The 22,459-nt window shown below is 31.7% G+C and overlaps 2 protein-coding genes across 2 annotated transcripts; one reads left to right on the top strand and one right to left on the bottom strand.

Moving 5' to 3' along the window:
* The first annotated feature begins 1,788 nt into the window (after positions 1–1,788).
* Positions 1,789–20,504, top strand: Tsp (Thrombospondin). The gene is made up of 18 exons (XM_070651645.1): positions 1,789–1,926; positions 6,132–6,195; positions 6,286–6,740; positions 6,834–6,959; positions 7,024–7,203; positions 7,366–7,483; positions 10,451–10,506; positions 10,569–10,637; positions 17,725–17,825; positions 17,894–17,954; positions 18,024–18,327; positions 18,395–18,534; positions 18,597–18,676; positions 18,734–18,886; positions 18,946–19,297; positions 19,352–19,485; positions 19,542–20,163; positions 20,262–20,504. Exons 1-18 carry the CDS (start codon positions 1,854–1,856, stop codon positions 20,336–20,338), a joined length of 3,165 nt encoding a protein of 1,054 aa, XP_070507746.1. The 5' UTR covers positions 1,789–1,853; the 3' UTR covers positions 20,339–20,504.
* LOC139099242 (facilitated trehalose transporter Tret1-like) lies at positions 20,300–22,435 on the bottom strand. The gene is made up of 5 exons (XM_070651656.1): positions 22,103–22,435; positions 21,816–22,045; positions 21,289–21,760; positions 20,817–21,229; positions 20,300–20,751 (listed from the first exon to the last, which is right to left on the bottom strand). Exons 1-5 carry the CDS (start codon positions 22,296–22,298, stop codon positions 20,536–20,538), a joined length of 1,527 nt encoding a protein of 508 aa, XP_070507757.1. The 5' UTR covers positions 22,299–22,435; the 3' UTR covers positions 20,300–20,535.
* Positions 22,436–22,459: the final 24 nt, after the last annotated feature.

Genomic DNA, 22,459 nt, shown 5'->3' with positions numbered 1-22,459 from the left:
CTTAGTTCTTCAAACTTATGCCAAGCGAAGCTTGGCCTATCGGTCTAGCTTAGTTCTTCAAACTTATGCCAAGCGAAGCTTGGCCTATCGGTCTAACTTAGTTCTTCAAACTTATGCCAAGCGAAGCTTGGCCTATCGGTCTAGCTTAGTTCTTCAAACTTATGCCAAGCGAAGCTTGGCCTATCGGTCTAGCTTAGTTCTTCAAACTTATGCCAAGCGAAGCTTTGCCTATCGGTCTAGCTTAGTTCTTCAAACTTATGCCAAGCGAAGCTTGGCCTATCGGTCTAGCTTAGTTCTTCAAACTTATGCCAAGCGAAGCTTGGCCTATCGGTCTAACTTAGTTCTTCAAACTTATGCCAAGCGAAGCTTGGCCTATCGGTCTAATTTAGTTCTTCAAACTTATGCCAAGCGAAGCTTGGCCTATCGGTCTAACTTAGTTCTTCAAACTTATGCCAAGCGAAGCTTGGCCTATCGGTCTAGCTTAGTTCTTCAAACTTATGCCAAGCGAAGCTTGGCCTATCGGTCTAGCTTAGTTCTTCAAACTTATGCCAAGCGAAGCTTGGCCTATCGGTCTAACTTAGTTCTTCAAACTTATGCCAAGCGAAGCTTGGCCTATCGGTCTAGCTTAGTTCTTCAAACTTATGTCAAGCTTACCAAAATATTAAATTAAATAATCATTTGACTAAAAAGTTGAAAATAAAATACTTTATTTTTAAAAAAACCTCGTTTTTCGCGTGGACTAAAAAGGAGAAAATAAATTTTATTTTGTATTGTAGAGAAATTGGTTTGAAAGTTGAGACGACACATGAAGTACAAACATGCACCTTGACCTTATCGTAAAGTTCTACAACTTAAAACGAGGGCGCAAAGCTTTGATGAAGTTCTGTTAACAAGCGCCCTCGTTTTAAGTTGTAGAACTTTACGATAAGGTCAAGGTGCATGTTTGTACTTCATGTGTCGTCTCAACTTTCAAACCAATTTCTCTACAATAAAAAATAAAATTTATTTTCTCCTTTTTAGTCCACGCGAAAAACGAGGTTTTTTTAAAAGTTTTTTTTGTAAACTTGTTTACAAAAGAGAGCTTAATAATGCACTTTGTTCGTTCGTTCGGCTGTTCGGTTGTTCGGCTGTTCGGCTGGAACGCGAGATCTCGAAAACTAGACATCGTAGAGAGCTCTGGTTTGTTTTAATAGCTTCGTTCTATCAAGTTATTGGGTTATCGGTCATTTCGAAGTTTCAAATCAACGCATAAATACTATAATTAACAGTTTTTCATTTTCATATACATCAACAACAAAAACAACAACACGTTTTTTCATTGTTTTACAGTGTTTTTCAATGTTTGTCGATGTTTTCACAGTGTTTACTGAACAATGTTTGAATTTTTTTTGACCGTTATGAGGTTTGAATTATGAAAATCCGTTAAATGATGAAGTTCTTAAATTTTTTGAAGTTTTATATGGATCTTGGTTTTAGGGGTCTGAAAGTGACCTGGATCTTACTGGATTTAGGTTTTTAGGTCTGGAAGTGACCTGGATCTTACTGGATCTTGGTTTTTAGTTCTGGAAGTGACCTGGATCTTACTGGATCTTGTGTTTTAGGTCTGGAAGTGAACTGGATCCTACTGGATCTCATTTCGTGGGCTAGGAAGTGACTAGAATCCTACTGGATCTTGTTTTTAAGGTCTGGAAGTGACTTATTAATCAATTACTGATCGCTGGGACAAAAATGCGCTTAAGTCCCTCGATCAATAACACGAGGACTTTTGTAATTTTTTTTTAATATTTTTTCATTTTTTCTATCATTTCAGGATAAACAAACAGAATATTCGAGTCTAGGATACTTTTTGAAGCATGAAAAACATATTTTTGCTATTTATATTTGCAATAATTGCAAACGATGCACTGTCTTTATCACTTGATCCAGGTAATTATTATACAGACAGCATTAAAATGCTATTCTCAATTTCAAGGGCGCGGTCAATAAAAAGCCAAAAGAAACTCTATAAATTCAATTCGGATTTTCATTTTGTTTGACAGTTGAAAGAAAAAATAAAATCGTACATCAGAGTCGTGAAAGAATGTTTTTGTGTAGATTGTGGCGCAATGGATTCACATTTAAATCGTTAAGTCTGCATACATATCTCTTTATGCTGGCACATATGTAGTTTAACGTAGGTAGATTAGAGAGATGAAATAACATAAAAATATATCTAGTCAAAATGAAAAAAAATCATAAATTAACTCAATACTCCCATTGAATTGGGCCATGTCTGTTTACGTTATTTTAAGAAATAAAAGTTTATAAAAATGACATTAGAATGAAGCTATAATTCTTATTTTCCCATCTTTTTCATAAACAATATAACATGCCATAGCATCTTGATAGAAGTCATAATTAAATTGCTTAATAAACCACCTTGGACCACAAAGATGATTCTGAATTACACCGATGGCACTTTAATGTGCTTTAAATCAAATTTTTAATCTCCCATTTTTATATTAAATTCTCACATGAGATTGCGGATTATAGGGACTAGGTGTTTTTGATTAATGAACTTCTCTTGTTTGTCTAATTTGATAAGTATGAAAATTTAATCAATGCTGTATAAAAGCGCATTTCTTATAATCACAGAAAGATAACATGAACTGTAATTTGTGGTGACAAATCACGAAGAGCTACATATTTCAAAAGAAATCAGTTCCAAAAAGGGCTTTGCAAGTAAAACTTTTAATCCCATCCGAAATATGTTTTAAACCATCCAGAGAGAAAGGAAGAAATGAGTTTTAATTAAAACAGCAAACAAATAAATAAATTACTGCCCGAAGGTTCTCTTATCATTTTATTTATTTCATTTTCATCTTCAGAAACGAAAAATTTATTAAATTGCTATAGCTGCTCAAAATGAAACGTAACCACAGGGCTTCATTTACTATTTCTATATTTTTGGATGCCCTTAAATTAAGAGAATATTTGCAAGGAAATTTGTGTTGTGTCTTCTTTTTTAATAAACTGGAGCAGTTCTCCTGCAATTATGACGAAAAAAATTTACCCGAGTAGCACAAGTCGGTTAGTCGATCCAAAATTTGACATGACTCTTGTATGTTGTCATCAAGTCAGAATGAGACCGGCTTGGCACCTGATTTAAGAACAATCAAACGATTTGTACACTTCGAATCAGTTATATTACTTAAACTTCTATTAAGTAACCTATTAAGGAAGCTTCACACTCTTAAAGTGTTCGAAATCCTACTCTTCAAACGTTTCTAAGGTTCTAGCACACTTTTCTACAACAGAGCACGAGTATAGCTCGAACCCACACTTTTCCAATTACATGTCAAGTGATCTTACTTGCTGAGCTATCGGGAGTTGTTAGGGAGCGTGGCACAAAGCATACTTAAACCTTCTTCTCTATCAAATGTTCATTGTGCAGCTCTTATCGTTGTAGTGGACCACAGCACAAATGCAGCATAGAGAAAGTAGGCCTAATTGAGATTTTAAAAACATTCAATAATGGCAGGTATGCCTGCAGGTATAACATGATAAATATCAGATCAACAGAATTGTATTATTTATGATTCATGTGTGTGATTCATGGAACCGACAGGAATTTGGCCAAATTTCGAATGAATTTTCGAAATTGCGCTATTTTAAAATGTGTTGCATGATCCAAAATACCAGCAGGAATTCTGGGAAGAGAAATTAGAGCAAACACTCATAGTAAAAACAAACAATAAAGCTACTGGCAGCTATTATATTACTGATATCTTTAATTCAGTCATCCCCTTATAAAAAGTTCCTCATTCAACAAAAAACCTATTGTGCTTGTTGTCTTATCAATGTGAGATGACAAAAAAATGCTCATTCCATTTGAAAATGTATTGTTTCTTGATACTGCAACTAGGAGGATACTGTAGGAGGAAACAGAAAATTAAATTTCATTTACAAAAAGAATATAAATGTGACATGACATTTTACTTTTTAATGAATGAAGAGATTCCGTTTAATTGAATTTTATTAAAAATATAATTTGTACAGGAGATGAAATCAGTATGAAAATTTCGAAAAATTCCTTTATATCTTTGAATCCAAGGACAATGTAGAAGCTCTTCTGAAGACCATGATACGCATCAATTTTCATTAAATGTGTATTTATAAACATCAAAAACATCATAAATCTTTTCATATTTTCCAAATGCAAAATAAGTTACCTATTTTGTAAGCATGAAACCTTTTTGGATGGAAATAAAAAAATTAAAATCGTCTCTAAAATGAATCAAAAAACAGCAGACTTATTTGTGATTTGAAGAAATCCCTAAAGCTATGAATGCTTTGTTTATGTTTGAGATTCGTGCGATGGATATTAATTTTGCTTATTATCGCTTGTTATGTCTAATATTAATGAAAATTAAAAGGCGATGATGTTTCTTCTTCATTCTTGTATTTAATTTATGATTTGTGAGAATTTTAAAAAGACAAGATTAAAATCAAATTACCGTTGGCTTCTTTAAAAAGCCGTCAAAAACATGCTCACAAAATATTTGAACTAATCATTTATATCAGACAAGTTGTGTATTCAGGCTTCATAATGAATAAAAAAAAAGACGAGAGGAAGATGTTAGGAGGTCGGTTGTAGATTTTTAAACTATTTTAAGATAAATAAATCTGTTGTTGAAATATATATAGTAAGGTATAGAAGATGCTCATCTCATTTTCATTTTTGTGCATCATCATGCATGCAACATCATAGAAGTGCATTTAAGACTCAACACATTTTCTTATCGTTGATTGTAAGAGCTTCTTAAGTGCTTGTATCACACATTACGAACGTGATAAATTACATAGATGTGTTATATACTTATACATATTAAGAAGTACCCGCTTTATAATTTTGTGATTGAAGAGATTTTAATTTAATGATATGCAGCTAAAATATGCTCATATTATAAGAGATCTTCTGTTCTGATCAGGTCAGTCGGTTATTGTTTCTTTTACCCTTTTTTGGAAACGGATATTATCTCAATTTATGCATATGAGGCTATTCTGAAAATATGAATATTAAAAATTTAATTTCATGAGTTCCTGCGGCATGAATTATGAAATTTACGTCATGACTTTATTGTCTTCTCTCGTTTAATTAAAATTTTACATTTTACATAAATATTTCTAGGAAATTCAAAAACCTGATTTTGTCTTGGTCGACACACATTATTCATGGTAGCCAATTGGCTGTCATATGGCATTCAAGTGGCAATTTTCTTCTTATCAGCCTTAAAAATTGTTACTTAGATATCATGTGGTCGCCATCTCGATGCCATGGTAGCCAAAATGTTGCCAAATGACGTCCAAATGACAATTTTCATGCTATTTGCTATAAAAATTGCCACTTATGTAGGTACCATGAGGTAACCATCTGACTGCCATGAATAACATGTGCTGATCGGGTGTTAATGTAAAATTAATTATATTCCCACAATGGTAAACTAATATATTCTTTCCTGAGGTGTAAGCAAACTCATCATGTAAGCCTCTTATTCGTATAATGTCATAAAAATTACTTCAAAATGTGATCTTACTAATCCTTTACAAAATGTCAAGCTATAGAGTCAGAATGTTTATATTTTTTTTTATCTTAACATCACACCCATATATAAGTTTGAGAAAGAAAAATTGGCAGACTTAAAACTCGTGCCTTTATAGATTTTGAGTTAGATCTGTGCGTCTGATATATAAAAATGTTAACATATTCGAATATCATTAACATCCAAATGGATTTAAAGTTTTTGATAAACATTTTATTGATTTTCCGCGATACTTTAAGAAGCGCCACAAAAGCTATGTTTTGGTATAAGTCATAGACTTTAAAAGCTGTTTAAATATATGATAACGGCATTAAATACTTTGATATGTTTATTAAATGATTTATGATTAACTCTTGTCATAAAAAAAATTTGCGTATGCTCGTCTTCAATTTATTAATTGCACGTTTAATGATTTATGAGTTTCCTCTTCATACCAGCATATATGAAAATTTATTAATCCCTTAGTATATTAATCGATAATTTCTTTTTATATACAATCCTTTATTCATCTTTGATAATCTGTATACGCAACGATAATGAATAACGTAGTGGCTTCAACCGATCTAGAGCAGTATATTCGTGATGATTTTACAATTTCCCTTAAGCATATCAGGTGAGAAAGGCACATGAATAATGAATTGAATTTTAACTTTCACATACAAAATTAATTAATTAAATTTTTTTTATACTTTTTAATCAACAGACCTCGAAGAAAAATCCGAATTTCATTGGAAGCGCTCTTCATGATTGATTTTCCAATCATAAAAAATAAATTCACATTTTATCTCGATAGAAAAGGAAATCGCATTGTCATCGACATCAATTCCGATTCGAAAATTTTCTCAAAACATTTAAATCTACCGTCATTAAATGAGACAGTGACAATCAGATCACTAGCATTCGCATTTGAGGATAATATTTTAACAATATATGTAGACTGTCAAGATGTACTTAAAGAAGAATTAGAGTTTAATCTATCAAGATTATTCTTAGATATGGAAGAGCCAATGGTTAAGCTCTTCAGAGAAAGAAAATATCCATTGTTCTTGGATAGTACACCAGAGGAAGCGATGGCAAGAGCAAGTTGTCAAAAAGGTATTCGACATAAATCAAATCATAAGATTGTCAAGGAGATGGATAAGAAAAAAAGTTATGAAGGTCAGTACATCATTATGACTTACTTCAATTTTATTATGATACAATATTTTTTCCTATAATTAATTAAATTACGTATAATGAATCCTTGTGCAGGATCCGAAAAAAATAGAAAGAGAGATGTTAGCCGTGATTACTTCCGTGGACAAGACACAAGAAATGATGTCTTTAATGCACCACCAGGGCGTGGTGACATTCCAATCATGCATGGCGATTGTGATGGTAAGGAAGTCAAAACAAATTATAGATTTATATTATATTTATTAATAAAATTTACTTAAAATAGAGAACTTACTAAGAGGAATAAATGACTTAATAGCATTGATTAAGAAGCTTCAACAAGACATTGCTAATCAACATGCTGACATCAAACGCCTTCAATCGCTCATTGAAAATTGTGCTGGTTGTCAAGAGCCACAGAATATACGAAGAGATACTTGTCAATATGCAAATCCATGCTTCCCTGGTAAGTGGAATAAATAGAGAAAAAATTGATGAATCAACTAAGTGAGTTGAGGTGTAGAGTGAGGAAAAAAAAAAGTTAATTTGCATTTAATTGAACTTGTTGTTATGATCATCAATTTAAATCACATTATTTATGGTCGTTTTTGGATTTATCGAAATATAGGTGTGTCTTGTCACGATACAACAACTGGAATGCGCTGTGGACGTTGCCCAAAAGGTTATGTCGGTGATGGACGAACATGTACACCCGGTCTGAATTGTGATGATAGACCCTGTTTCCAGTAAGTTTTGATTTTTATTGTTATTTTATTCATTAAAAATACAGATAAATAATATAGTCGTACCCAAATACTATTGATAGATAACTAATAAATAGAAATGAAAAGGAAGAGGAATTAAATTTTATTGTTATTGATTCCTTACATAAAAATATAAAAATTGGATATAAATAACAATAAGTCTCACAAGAGTTAACAGTAAGCTGAAGGTTAAGAGCCCATTTAAACTAATGAAAAACAGATCAAAAAGGAACGATAAATATATATTTGTTAAGGTATGACATTCGTATACAAATATATATACCATTTATGACGTAATCTTCTTCTTCTTAACTGCTCGTAATTCATCATTCAACCATAAATTCAATGACTTTTAAATGTACAATTAACATCATTTTCAAGACATTTTTACGATCCGATACAGAAAAGAACAAAATAAGTAAGGAACGAATGAGAAGGAGGATAAGAGCGTGCGAAAGAAACAAAGTTGTAAAGAATGAAAAATGAAACATGAAAAGTCCATTTTAATGATTCAATTGTTAACACTTTCTTCTTATTAGCTATCGTACTGTCAGTAAGAATATGTTTGCGTAACTTTCACTAAAACTATCCCAACACTGTCGAGGACAAAAAATCATAAGAGATTGAATAAATTTAACTTTTATTTCTTCTTGACTTTATTTTAAATTATACCTCACATAAAAAGAGAGTATATACCCTATAATGTCGATAATTTGATTGTGTAAAGGAGAAAGAAGCTTGTTAAAGAATCACATCATGTTTCGTCATTTATAGACGAGATAAATTGATGTAGGACAGCGTGATATACCCTGTAACATTTAATGTCTGTTGTCTCCACAGAAGAATCATTTAATTATTCACTGTTTGTTTCCACTATTTAAAGGCGTAAGGTATGTCATATGAAACATATCACATGGCAATAGACAAAATAGACAGTTGGGTTCATTACAAAAATGAAGAGAAAAATAAATAAATAAAAAATAAAATTAAAATAAAGTAGAAAGAAGAAAACTAAAGCCGGGATTAAGATAGGTTTTGATAGAATTAACGGCCATTATTACCCAACTGAGCAACAATCGGGGTAATAAATTATTCTCACATTCATATTGTCAAACTGAATGAGTTCTTTTATTTTATTTCTTTTATTGAGCCCTTGCTTTGCTTGACGGTGTACTTTTATTTAATTCCTTCTGATTAAAATTTTCAAATATGTATCTTTTATGTATAATTCATGAAAAGGGGGGACGTTCGGAATTTACGTCACGGTAAAGTAGCTTTCTTTGAACTCCCTTCATCCTTCCACTGTCCAAGATCATATGCCAAAATGTGTACTCAGTGACAAAACTGTAGTTTCTCATCCCCAAGTGTTACGTAACTTCCAAAGCATCCCCAATGTCAAAATTCTAATATTTTATTAAGCAGCAGTTCTTCCTCAATAATTTTTCGTAAATTAAATTTTATCTCAATTGTGACTTCTTTCTTTTAACTTTCTTTTCAATAATACCGTCATATTTACTGCTACAATTCACATTTTAACCATCATTCGTTGCTCTGCGTTATGTGCGCAACATGATGTATGTTTTATTATTGTTCTTTTTCATAGTACACAAATCAAGTTCTCCCACACAGTTTTTTGCTCATTGCAACTCGTATACGGTTTTCAATGTTTCTTTTCTCATTTTATTATTGTATTTTTTTGATGTGATGTTTTTTATGCAGCTTGAAAGTGCCACAGATATGAGAAAATATGATGCCAACAGATGGTATCGAAAATAATTTTCTTTTTCTTTTCAAAATTCCCGTTTAACTTAAAATAGATTTGGTTTATTGGTCGCATTCAGACATTCCTTTAAAAAGGTAGACGCACATTTAGGTACGATGGAATTCGATTTATTCAATTTAATGGTCAATATTCAGCATAATTTGTTGCATACTGTGTATTTGTGGATTTATCTCTTTTGTGCAATACATATATGGAAGTTGGAGTTATAAAAATTGTTTTATTGCATCAGATGCTGCATTTGGTAATTGCTGTGGTTTTTTCAACCTTTTTATTAAAGTATATATGAAACGGATTAATCAATTGTTTGTATGCTTTTCATCCACAATAGTAATTATAAGTGGAACTACATACAATTGGCTATAATGTATCGATTTATAGACTAAACAAAAGCAAGAAAATAAGCACAATATTTGCTTTATATGTCGACTCCCTATTAGATTATAAATGTATATTTGCTTCATATGAGATGGATGAAGAGAAGAATATGCTTCAGCCAACTGCATTAAATTGGTATAAGAAAAGAGCTTCCCACATGTTCGACAGCATGAATAGCATACGATTTGATTATGTGTATTCATTTTTATAAAAAGGGAAAGGCGCAGTAAGTTTGATTTTGGGCTCTTTTTTTTGTTGGCCCAAAACATGATTAAATTGTGCCTTTATATAATTTGAAATTCAGATAACAGGAAAAGGCTTGGGAACTTATCGCTAAAAATAATATGCAGCATATTAAGTTAAACGTTTGCAAATAAATTTAATTTTTGAGATAAAAATTTGTGTTGAACATCACATTAAAGACAAGTTCATCTTCGTTCCCATATTTATTTCTTTTCTGTTGAAATTCTTAGAGTTTACACCTCTCACTATTGAAAGAGCAACATCAATAATAAAAGCGGTGTGTCTTTAGATGCAAAGAGATTATTCTCTTCATATTACATTTTATCTTTTTGTTTCTCAAAGAAGTTTGGCCCACCACTATGCGAAATGATGGCGCCGAATCTGTTAATTAAGTGTGACTTATTGTTTCTTGAACTAAAACAACATTTTTAATTTTTGCTTTTTCTGTTTCGCGTTCGATTTTGCAATCATGTGGGGATAGCACATGTCTGTGTATATAAAATTTAATTCATTAATTGCATGATTTTTCTTTGTTTTATATTCTATAGAGGAGTTCACTGCTCAGACACAGTAGCTGGCGCAGTTTGTGGTCCATGTCCACCAGGTGATGAGATTAAGTTGTTTAAATTTCTAATGAATAACATTTTTTATTAATAATTCTCACAGGATATGAAGGAGATGGCAAAACATGCCAAGAAAGACGTAAAGCTTGTGATGATCGACCATGTTCTTCAGGTACAAAGAATTTCAATCATGTAGATAATTCAGTTTAAAAACCATTACATCATATACTGAATCCATAGTTAGCAGAAATTTTCCAATTAAAATATTTTCTATCCTTTTTATTCTATACATGTTTACTTACAAAAGCATCGTAACAACTAACATATGTATGCGTCTGCTGAAAAGTTTATTTTCTTTTGTGTTCGGTTAGAATAGAAACTTTATATTTAACAATAATTTGAGAGAACTTTTGCCGAAACGTTTCTTTACAAAAATACTTAAAATACTTCCATTGTTTAGTTACAGTACTGAAATTTAATCTTCATTTAAAACCTTTATAAATAAGCATACAAGCTTAAGATTTAATTTTGATACTTTTTTCTCATTTTGTGAATGTTTCGCAAGTTTTTGAAACAAGTTTCAAGTTCAGAAATATGAAGTTTTTCAAAAAGTTATGAAAATCGATAGTCGAGATGCTTGACATCCGTTCATCCTTCAACAAAAAGTTATGGAGGCAGTATCAAATAGTTTCATAATTCTAGTTAGCTATTGGAGTTTGTGACACAAAACTCTGAATTCTTTCAAATTCATCATTGTTTTTTAGACATCATATTTCATATCCCGTGCGACACAAATGAAGAAGGCTCAGCCATTAAGCTTTGAAAACTCCGCTAAACCTATTTTATTAATAGCAAATGCAAACTGCCTTTTCTGGGCGTCCCTATAGTTGCAAATTCAAAATTCGATGGCAGAATCTTCTTAAATTGTGTCGCTCGGGTATGCATCTCCCCATCAGTCTCTTGGCTATGATATTTTATTAAAAACCAAAAAAGAATCTTTTGTTCCAATCAGTAAATCTTGTATATTTTGTCCTTACTCGAATTATAATGAATGTGCTTGTCTTTCCTTCAAACATTCTTGTAAAATGAGCTTTGAATAGGGCTTTGAATTAAAATATGTTACTGGAAATTCAGCACTTCTCTTGTTAGAGACGAATAATTTTGTTTGATAATGAATCATAAAAGGAAAGTAAAATCTTGACTTTTGCAATTTAATACTGTATAAAATCTACAAGATTCTGTATTAGTGGAGATTTTCAGCGGAAATCTATAAGAAAATTTCCAAACATATTAACTAATCATCTTTACTCATGCTGTATTTTATAAGATATTTAATCTCATAAAAGATCAATAATAAAGTTCAATAAAACGAAAGTTAATAAAACTGAATGCTGTAAATTTAATTTTCTTTTCTATCGCTTCTTTCATTTTTATTATAATTTTAATTTCGTACTTAAGTTTCCACTTTACTCGTGTTAATATCATGCTGATTTCCTTTTATCTACTATCTTTATGAGGATTACATCTAACACAAAAAATAAATGCGAAAATGTGTGAAAATAAATGGAATTAAATCATTGACAGATATATCATAACACCTACTCAACCATCACATCCTTAATCTAACTAAATATCTCATTTATGTTCTTAACATTCAAGGATAAAGGAGCTTATGTTTTGATAAAAGAATAAGTCATATTTGTGGAAATGCTTAATCTCCTTTTGGATTTCTAATATGTCATACTGACAGATAAGACATCGGAAATCAAAAGAATCCCGAAACAATGAACGTCCAACGGGATCAAATATAAACTTTATATGATTATGACAGAAGTCTTTAAATTCTCGTATGCTTATAACACTGAGACATGGATGTGATTCATAATACATTCTTTTACACTTCTCATTTCTATGGTGATATTATTTTCTCTTTCTTATTATTTCCATTCCATTCCATTGTTATATATGATTGAAATGTTTTCTATAAATCTTTATGTCTTACGATTTAAACTTTTTTATACTTTTTAAAGGTAAGTTTTTGGTTGAAAATATATTTTTTTGAAAGAATCTTTTTAATAATGGCTATGGAATGTTTACGAAAAATATTAAAGGCATATGAAAGCATATTGTTTACAGGGGAAAAAGCGGGAACTTTCTGAAGTTGAAAAGTTTGAATAAACCAATGCTTCACAAACAAAATTTGAAATTTAAAAGAATTTAATAAAATTGTTTGCTTTTAAGTGTATTTGGAGTGTATGCTTCCCGAATAGCACAAGTTGTTAAATCGATCCAAAACCTGACACAATGCAGGCGTAGCTTTGACATACTTACTTACTTCAATGGTAGAACAGATCTCTCTTAGGTCTCTTAAAGCTGACTCTTTTGCAGGCTTCCGGAGAGAAGCTGTTGATAAACATATCATGGCATATTGTACCGGTAATTGGCAGTAATATTAAGCTAGAGTCACGACGACTTGGGACCAAATTTTCGATCAATTAACCAATTTGGACTATTCGGGCTTATTACATCTAGATAAAGCTAATTGTAATAAGCTGTTCACTTATTAAGTACCGCGAAAACTCCTTTCCATCCTACAGCATAACAACCATTAGGATAACAAAATACTTAGCCAAAACCATCAACCCATGGTTTGGTTGAGTAATTGAAACTGAATAAGTGAATGATCTCAATACAAAACTTTGTCTAGAAATCAACAGTATATTTCTCTTCAAAAGGCTATTCTTTTGATGTTTGTCTGACTTCCTATCTGTAAAATCATTTTTGACAAGTTCAATGTTCTATGCTTTGGTAACATAGCAAAAAGGATGCGATGAAGAATGTTTTGAAACAATTTTTATACGAAGGATTCCAAAGTGTTCCTTCACGGTCACCAATAAAGTCAGAATATTGACAAGAGTATAGCAGATCTGGTTATGGATTATAATTTTATTTGATTAGCTATTAATCATTATTATGGATTAGGTAATTTATTCAAACAATTCCATAGCATAGACACAAAATAAATTTTTGTGCCTACCTAAGTAGATGATAAGATTTGTAAGGTGCTCAAATAGCTCAGTTGCCTAGATTTAGAATAAGATAAGGATGCGGGATTTATCCAATTTAATTTTTCATAGGAATTTTCACAGACAGAAGTAAAATTGTGAGAGATTTATATCCATGGATAATCATAAACATTTTAATTGAAACAAACAATTAAAAAAAAATTTGTTTCTTAATTATTTGGCAATTCAAGAGTCGAGTAAGCTTCAAAGATGTTTAAAAATAGCACCTTAATGTAATACAGAGGTCTTTTTGATTGATTAGTCTATAGATATTATTTTGTGTGCTCAATAAAATTGTTAATGCTCCCATACCCTCATTTTAACGATTCGTTAGAGAGAGAAAAGAAGATAGATGAGGTACACAAAAAAGTATGTTCGTTTTTACAGGTTTATTAAATTATCAAAGTAAGAACCTGCCACATGTGATTTTTTGAGGATACATTTTCCGATGTTTAGTCATGTCTTTATTTCCTTGCTACACAAATAATTCATTTTTATGACAACAATTCTGTATGGCAAGACAACCACAAATATTGCTTGTTAGGTTTATGCAATGGAATTGATTATCATTTGAAGATTCATAAAAAGAATATAATTATATGATGAAAAGCGATAGTCACTGATGCAATCCTTCCGATTAAATCCAAATTTTATGATTGCTTTCTATACATAGATTTATTCATGAAGCATACACATGGAATCATCCAAACCAAAATCTCATGGACCATCTTTTGTTATGTATTTATACAAAAATATTACATTATACTTAAGTACATATTTGGAAGAAATGAGGATATTCATACATTTGGAAAGTAAAGGAGATAATGAGATTATTTGAGACCAAAGATTGGACACAAAGTTAAATATTTTTGAATATTTGAAAAATATAGGAATTTAAAAATTTTCGAATTTCCGCTTTTTAGTTGCCTATGGCTATTGTTTTGGGCTGTACCTTATAGTTCGTCCAAGACTACAGGCCTGCACTATGCTTTCCCGATACCGGGACCGGGACCGGGAAATCCCGGAACTGTCCGGTCCCGTCCCGAGTCCCGAAAATCTTCCGGGACTGGTCCCGCGGGACCAAGTTTTAAAAAAATTCGTACAAACTATTAACAAAATAAAAAGAATAAAAATAAAAGACGTTTAATTTGTAACCAAAAATTAAAAATCAAAATAAATTATATAATTTTATCAAAAAACATGAGAAATATAGCCTATAAATTGGTATTTTGAATGCTTTTGAGTTAAAAATATTAAATTTCTTTTGGTATTCTGGTTTTTGTTCTGAAATGCATTGGCAAATATTATAAACCCAAATCAAACAAACTTTTTTCAATAAACCTATTGAGTTTCAGCTAATTTGAGGTTTTTCAAAAATTGAAAGGTTCAATTCTTTTAAAATTGATTACAAATATTAGAGATTATTTCTCATAACTTAGATTTGTTTCTTCATAATCAAATAAACGGTTAATATGAAAGTTAAAATCAGAATTTTTTAGTGTTTTTCAGTTTTAAAATCATTTAAAACTAGTCAAGTTCAAGAGTTCTGAAAATTTAAATCCGTCATTAAATTTTTGACAATAGGTATTAAGTTTAAAAACACTGAAAAAACATTAAAATATTGTATATTTTAGCACATATTTTTTTCGGGAAATCCCGGATTTTCCGGTCCCGTCCCGATCCCGTCCCGGTCCCGGAAAAGTTACGGGACCGGGATTTCGGGAAAGCATAGCCTGCACCATTTGGACAAACCCTAAAACATCTTTATATTTAAAAATTTTTCAATAACAAGTGGACAGTGCCATACTCTTGTCTTTTTGATAGAGAATTTTCATTTTCTATGGATATTTTGTTCTAGGAATGAGACATTGAAGTGGCATTTCTTTAAGATTAAGTTGGATTTTCTTCTCTTACTTCACATTAATCCACTGATAATTCCTATAACCCGAGCGACATAGATGAAGAAGGCTCCATTAAAGCTCTTTTATTAACTTCAAATAGAAGTCCACTCCATGTCATATCGAAATGCCTGCGATATGTGGAGGCACCATCACTTGATTGCTCTTCATTTGTGTAGCTCGGGCTAGATTTGCAAAATTATTTCCTAATGTAAAAACCAAGGGGTTGGAACTCCCGTGAACTTGTGGTCTGACAAGTTTTTTCCATACAAACTTGCGGTTTAACAAGTTTACCAGTTTTTTCAAGCGAACTTGTAAACTTGCAAGTTTACAAGTTTTTTTGAATATAATTTTTGGAAATGAATAAAATATGTTAAACCGTTATAGATTGTTATATGAATTTTTTGTAATTTTGTTGATTTTAGTGAAAATTTGGCGATATTTTTCGACAAAAACAGATTGATTTTTATGATAAAATAAATTAAATTGAAGCAAATTTTGGACTGTATTGCTAATAGAAAGTATCTAAAGAATCGGAAGTGGTTTTTCCTAAAATTTTGGAGATTTTTGATATGAAACACTAGTTTTTGTTCCCGGAAATATTATAGGAGAACGACAACTGAACATAAACTTGAATGTGGGTTTTAAAAGATTTTAATTTTTAACAATATACTTCGAAAGCGGTTTTATGCTTAGATATGGATTGTATTAAGGATTTTTTACTTACTGCATTACGTTAAAATTGATTATTAGCCCTCAAAAACCTTAGAAAGTGAACGACCACATTCCAATGTACTAAAACCTAATTATTAAGATATTAATTGAATTAAATGCGCTTAAATTTTCATAATTTTGTAAATTTACTGAAAAGTTCAAAATTGAAGAATTTTGACTACTTTTAGCAAATATGTATTGTTTAAAACCAGGTTTTTATTATATTATATAGGCATATGGTTATAACAGAAATCTCAAAATCCAAAACTTCTAGAGATTCCTATCCAAAAATAGTTTATAATCAAAATATTTCAAAGCTTAGACAAAATTTTAGTTTTTTTTAAACAATCGTTGCTAAATACGTGCTAAAAAAGCTTATATATGGCTAAATTATAGTAAAAATATAACACGGAAAACCATAAATTAAGGTCTCAAACCAACATAATATTGGTTTAAACAGTTTTCAACTTTAAATTTTTAAAATTTTAAAAAAATTTTATTTTTTCAATTTTCAAAAACTTGTGGTTTTACAAGTTTTTGGGAACAAACTTGTGAAACAACAAGTTTTACACAGAAACTTGTGAGTTTATATGAAACTTGTAAAAACTTGCAAGTTTTCGGGAGTTCCAACCCCTTGGTAAAAACTTTAACGTAGCTTGAAAAAAAAAAGATCATTAAAAGATTAAACTAGACGCCAAATGTGTAAATTCCAGTAGAAAGCATGAAAGCCTGTAACAAACAACTTGTTGCTAATTTTGTATTGTGATGAACAAATGACCTTTCTTTAAAGGTTAGACAATAAGTTAAGTAGTTCATAACTGTTCAATATTGATGAATTACGTGAACAGTAATGATGTGGAAGTATGAATTTTAATGTACTTACTTATTGTTGGAGTCAATTAAATATGAATTTCGCAATTTTTATGCATCATGAACCAGTCAGTATTAAATAGAATTGTATGAGACATCATCGGAAGATTAGCAAGCAGACAAGTCTGGCTATTTAGATGTTTTTGGTCACATCCCGAATAGCACACGTCGGTTAATCGAATCGTAATCCAGCATCAGGCCAAGGTAACTTTGGCATAGTGTTGGAATTAAGCTTAATCCAGCACCAAGTCTGAGACACGTCAGTCTGTGGTTGGATTTTAATTCGATTAGCCAATTACTTGCATTTATACCAAACGGTACCAAACAAATCTATAATCTGTTGCAAAAGTAAATAAAAGAATTATGAAAAATCAAAATATTTTTACCTCGTTGCCTATACCAGACTAACTATATGTTTGTTTATGATTATTTATATCCAGAGACAAATGAGATGAAAAATTGAATTAAATTTTAGTCCATTAATTCAATGTTGGATTAAAGAAACTAGAAGCACTCAGCTTTAAGCTTATGAAATTATCATATTCCTATCAATCTACTGAATTATTATGCATTTCAACTCATTAACTTGACATCTCCATGTTTCAGTATTTTTCTTTCTTCCTCTCTTTTGTCATGATTCATTTCTCTTAAAAATAGAAAATCTTTACACTTTCATTATAAAAAGAAATAAATGACTCCAAATGAATTTCAGGTGTTCAATGTCAAGAAATTAGAGAATATCCGTATTATCGTTGTGGTTCTTGCCCTGCTGGACAGACTGGAAATGGATCGTCATGTCAAGATATTGATGAGGTGATAATGACACACACATAATATTTAAATGCATTTTAAATGAGATCAACTTTTTTGATTGATTACAGTGTGACTTAATCGAGCCATGTGATCCAAGAGTACGCTGTCAGAATTTGTCACCTGGCTTCCGTAAGATTATTTTTAATTTTTTAGTTCTTTGAAATTAGAACGTGAGAATAATATTAAGATTAATAACAGGATGTGATCCATGTCCCTCTGGTTACCACGGCTATCATTCTCAGGGGCTTATAATGCAAACTGGAATTGATCATACATTCCAAAGACAACGTTGCGATGACATTGATGAATGTCGTGAAGGAATTGCTCGTTGTGGAACTAACTCACAATGTGTTAATACTGAGGGATCTTATGAATGTACATGCACAAGAGGTTTCGTAAGAAATGAAACATATGGTTGTCTTCAAGTCCCTGGCATGTGCCCCGATGGCACCATTTGTGATAGAAATGCTGTTTGTCAGCATGCTGGTGGAAATCGCTACAGGTATGCAAATCTCACTATAAATGGGAACTTTTCAATCATTTTTCATGTTTTGACTTTAACAATCAAGATGCAAATGTAAAGTAGGCTGGGCTGGTGATGGATTATTCTGTGCAACTGATAAAGATTTAGATGGATGGCCCGATTATGATCTTGGATGTTCTGATCCTCGCTGTAGAGCAGACAATTGTCCTAATATACCCAATTCAGGTAATGCTGACTTTCACTTTTTTTTTGCTTCATTGTCATTAAAATTAATTTTCATTTTTTAGGTCAAGAAGATGCCGACGGAGACAGCTTGGGTGATGCTTGTGATCCTGACGCAGATAATGATGGAATTTTGAATAGCCCTGTATGAAATATCAAATTTCCGCTTAAATCGGATTTATATTAAATTTGTTGCTTTTAGGATAATTGCCCATTAATTTATAATCCGGATCAAGCTGATACAGATGAAGACGGAGCAGACAGACAGGGAGATGCTTGCGATAATTGTCCGACTATAAAAAATCCAGATCAATCTGACGTCGATCGAGACGGTCTTGGTGATGCTTGTGATCCCGTAAGCTACTTATTTTTATTTGATTAATGCAAAGTGGTTCTAATTTATTTTCTCGTAAGGATATTGATGATGACGGAATTTTAAATGCTCAAGATAATTGCCCAAAGATAGCGAATAGCAATCAATTAGACTCAGATAATGATGGTCTCGGAGATGTATGCGACAACTGTCCATTTATTCCAAATCCAAGTCAACAAGATACGGATAATGATTTAGTTGGTGATGCATGTGATTCAGGAGTAGACAAAGATAAAGATGGTGTTCAAGACAGTAAGGATAATTGTCCAAAAGTTCCAAATTCAGATCAGTTAGATCATGATGGAGATGGTAAAGGAGATGCTTGTGACCCCGACATTGATAATGATGGAGTTCCTAATGAACGTGATAATTGTATATTCTATTATAATCCAGGTATTAATTAGTGTTTCTGTTTATGTATGAAAGTTTGAGTATGTCCATTTTTAGATCAAAAGGATATGAATAATGATGGCGTTGGTGATGTCTGCGAAGAAGATTATGATCATGATAATGTCCCCAACTATCTTGACAACTGTCCAAACAACTCAAAAATATTCTCAACTGACTTCCGAACATATCAAGTAATTAAGAGGCTTAATATAATTTTAAGGATCATAGTAACAATTTCTATTTACAGACGGTCGTCCTTGACCCTGAGGGAGAATCTCAAATTGATCCCAATTGGATTATTTATAATAAGGGTGCAGAAATTGTTCAGACTCAAAATTCAGATCCTGGTCTTGCCGTTGGATATCATGCATTTGGAGGTGTTGATTTTGAAGGAACCTTCTTCGTTGATACCGAGATTGATGATGATTATGTTGGATTTATATTCTCATATCAAGACAATCACAAATTCTATACAGTCATGTGGAAGAAGAATATTCAAACTTACTGGCAGGCTACTCCATTCAGAGCATCTGCAGAACCAGGAATACAACTTAAACTTGTCAACAGTAAGACAGGTCCTGGTGAAATGTTGAGAAATAGTTTATGGCATACAGGAGATACTAAGGATCAAGTTAAATTATTATGGAAAGATCCAAGAAATGTTGGATGGAAGGAACGTACTGCATATCGTTGGTTACTGTTGCATCGTCCTAAAATCGGTCTCATCAGACTTAGGATATTTGATGGCGAGAATATGGTTGCTGATTCTGGAAATATTTATGACTCGACACTCAAAGGAGGACGTCTTGGTGTCTTCTGTTTCTCACAAGAAATGATTATCTGGTCAGATTTAGTTTATCGCTGTAATGGTGAGTAATCTTAACTGTCAAAATATTTTTGAATTTTTTGAACGCCATCTATCGGACGATAATTTCAAATTTTATAAATACGTTAATATCATTTTCAGATAATGTTCCTGAAACAATCTATCGCGAACTACCTCAACGCTTGCAAAAAGAAGTCAACATCGACTACAGAATATAAAGTGCCATCAAATAGCTTTAGTCATTTATGCTAACCAAAAAAATAAATCCTTTATTCTCGTCTTTCCGATGCCATACATACTAATTAATAATTTGTTACAAACTGTTGAATTTCAAGCATAAAATCATTAATAAAAATTGTTTTATCTGCTATCTTTGGTAATTAATTTCATTGTTTATTTTTCATGTTGATACTCATCATTGGAGTTGCTTCTCAATCTCTTCTGGTGTTTTATTCTTTGTTTCAGGAACAAATGCAATTACGAAAATCATTCCCATGAAGGTGATTACACAGAATATAAACATGCATCCATGCAGTTGGAAAATATCAACAGCTGTGGGGAAAAATCGAAGGAGAACAAATGCAGTAAACCATAAAATACCTGTACAGATTGAGACGCCGTAGCTTCGAATCTGTTAAATAGAGAGTAAACAGGAATTAAGAAAATATTTACAAATCCCAATGTACTTGCTCTTACTCTCATCGGAAGCAATTCAGATAGCATTATGAAGGTCAACGGTAAAATGCCAAGAGACGCGGCAAAAATTACTAATGACATGCTAGCTATTGGAATCCAATCAAATTGTGCAATATCGAGAAATCCTTTTATGAAGCCATGAGTTCCGAAGGCTAATAATCCAAATATTGTTGCACAGCAGGATAAAGAATATAAGAGCTTCCTCGAAACTTTTTCAGTAATAAGTACGGATACACCAGAACCAAGTAATTGGATGGTTGCAACAATAATTGCTGATATGCTAGGACTTAAAGTGGAACCAGATCTCATAAATATATCAGATGTATAATTGATGAATGCCATGCATCCACAAAGTTGATTAACAAGAACAAGTACAATGCCATAACATAAAGCCTTCTGTGTCGATCGAAGTTCTACAAGGAAATTGAATTTAATAAATTTAACAAGAAATAATTGTTGCTGAAATTATTACTAAGCTCATCCATGAGTAATGAAGTCTTTCTAGTGTTTTCGTTCTCCTCAACCTTCTTTGCTATCTGTAGAATTTCAGATTTAATAACTTCAGGCGTTTGCTCTTTTGCTCGACATCCACGCAAAAATTTCAAAGAATTTTCAGCTTTCTTATTTTTTCCACATTTCAATAAGTAATAAGGCGTTTCAGGGAAGAACAGAAAGATGATTGCAAATAAAACAGGAAGTATGATGTTGACTCTTGATATAAGATTATAGCTTAAGTAATTTCCGATAATGAAAATGAGCAATGTACCGAAGTTAATTGATAATAGGAAGAAGGAATTCAAGGTTCCACGGATATTACTATTGGATATCTCAGAAATGTAGACCGGAATTAAAGCAAATGTTCCTCCCATGCATAATCCTGCTAATACTCTAGCAATATATAGATGCTCAACATGTGTAGCATAAATTATGCACAGCCAAGAAATCTATTGAATTAAACATTATTAATGGTCAAATTGATTCCCATATTTTATAACTTACAATTTGAGGAAAAGCAGTCAGCCATAAAATCCAAAATCTTCCATATTTTTCCGACAACCACGCAAATAAGAATGTTCCTATTAAAGCTCCTAAAGGAAGTAATCCCCCCAGCCATGATAATTCGTCTGAATTTAATGTTCGATCTAATGTTGTTTCTTGTGACTGAAGGAAGGAGATAGAAGGAGATACCCATCCAATAGAGGCACCAACACTTGTTGCTAAGATATTCACTGATTTTTTGGTTCAATATTAAGCTATTGCTATTTTTATAAAAATATGCAAATTACCTGACAAAGCAGCATAGACTTGATTTTTTGCATTTATATTTGTCGTTTCCTTAGATCTAAATCTTTCCCGATTTATTCGTTCACAATCCTCAAATCGAATGACTTTACCATGGAACTGTGTATTTGTAGGATTTACTTCTGGTTCTTCCTTCCTTTTCCATATTTTAGTAAAATGTTTCAATAAAACAAATTTCATTGCTGGGACTTTAAATTCTCTTCTGACTTATTTCACTTAACAGCTCACAAACAACTGACAATTGGATATAATTTTTAATTACCGACTCTTTTATTATTACTTTAAAAATTCTATTGAGAGATCAACGATAGAAAAAAATAACAATAATTAATAACGCATAC

The sequence above is a fragment of the Chironomus tepperi genome, unplaced genomic scaffold (assembly GCF_022539635.2).
Source record: "Chironomus tepperi strain 1889 unplaced genomic scaffold, CSIRO-AGI_Ctep_v1 contig_48, whole genome shotgun sequence".
Classification (NCBI taxonomy): domain Eukaryota; kingdom Metazoa; phylum Arthropoda; class Insecta; order Diptera; family Chironomidae; genus Chironomus; species Chironomus tepperi.
Note: the sequence above shows the minus strand (reverse complement) of the source record. Positions and strands in the feature narration are given on the sequence as shown.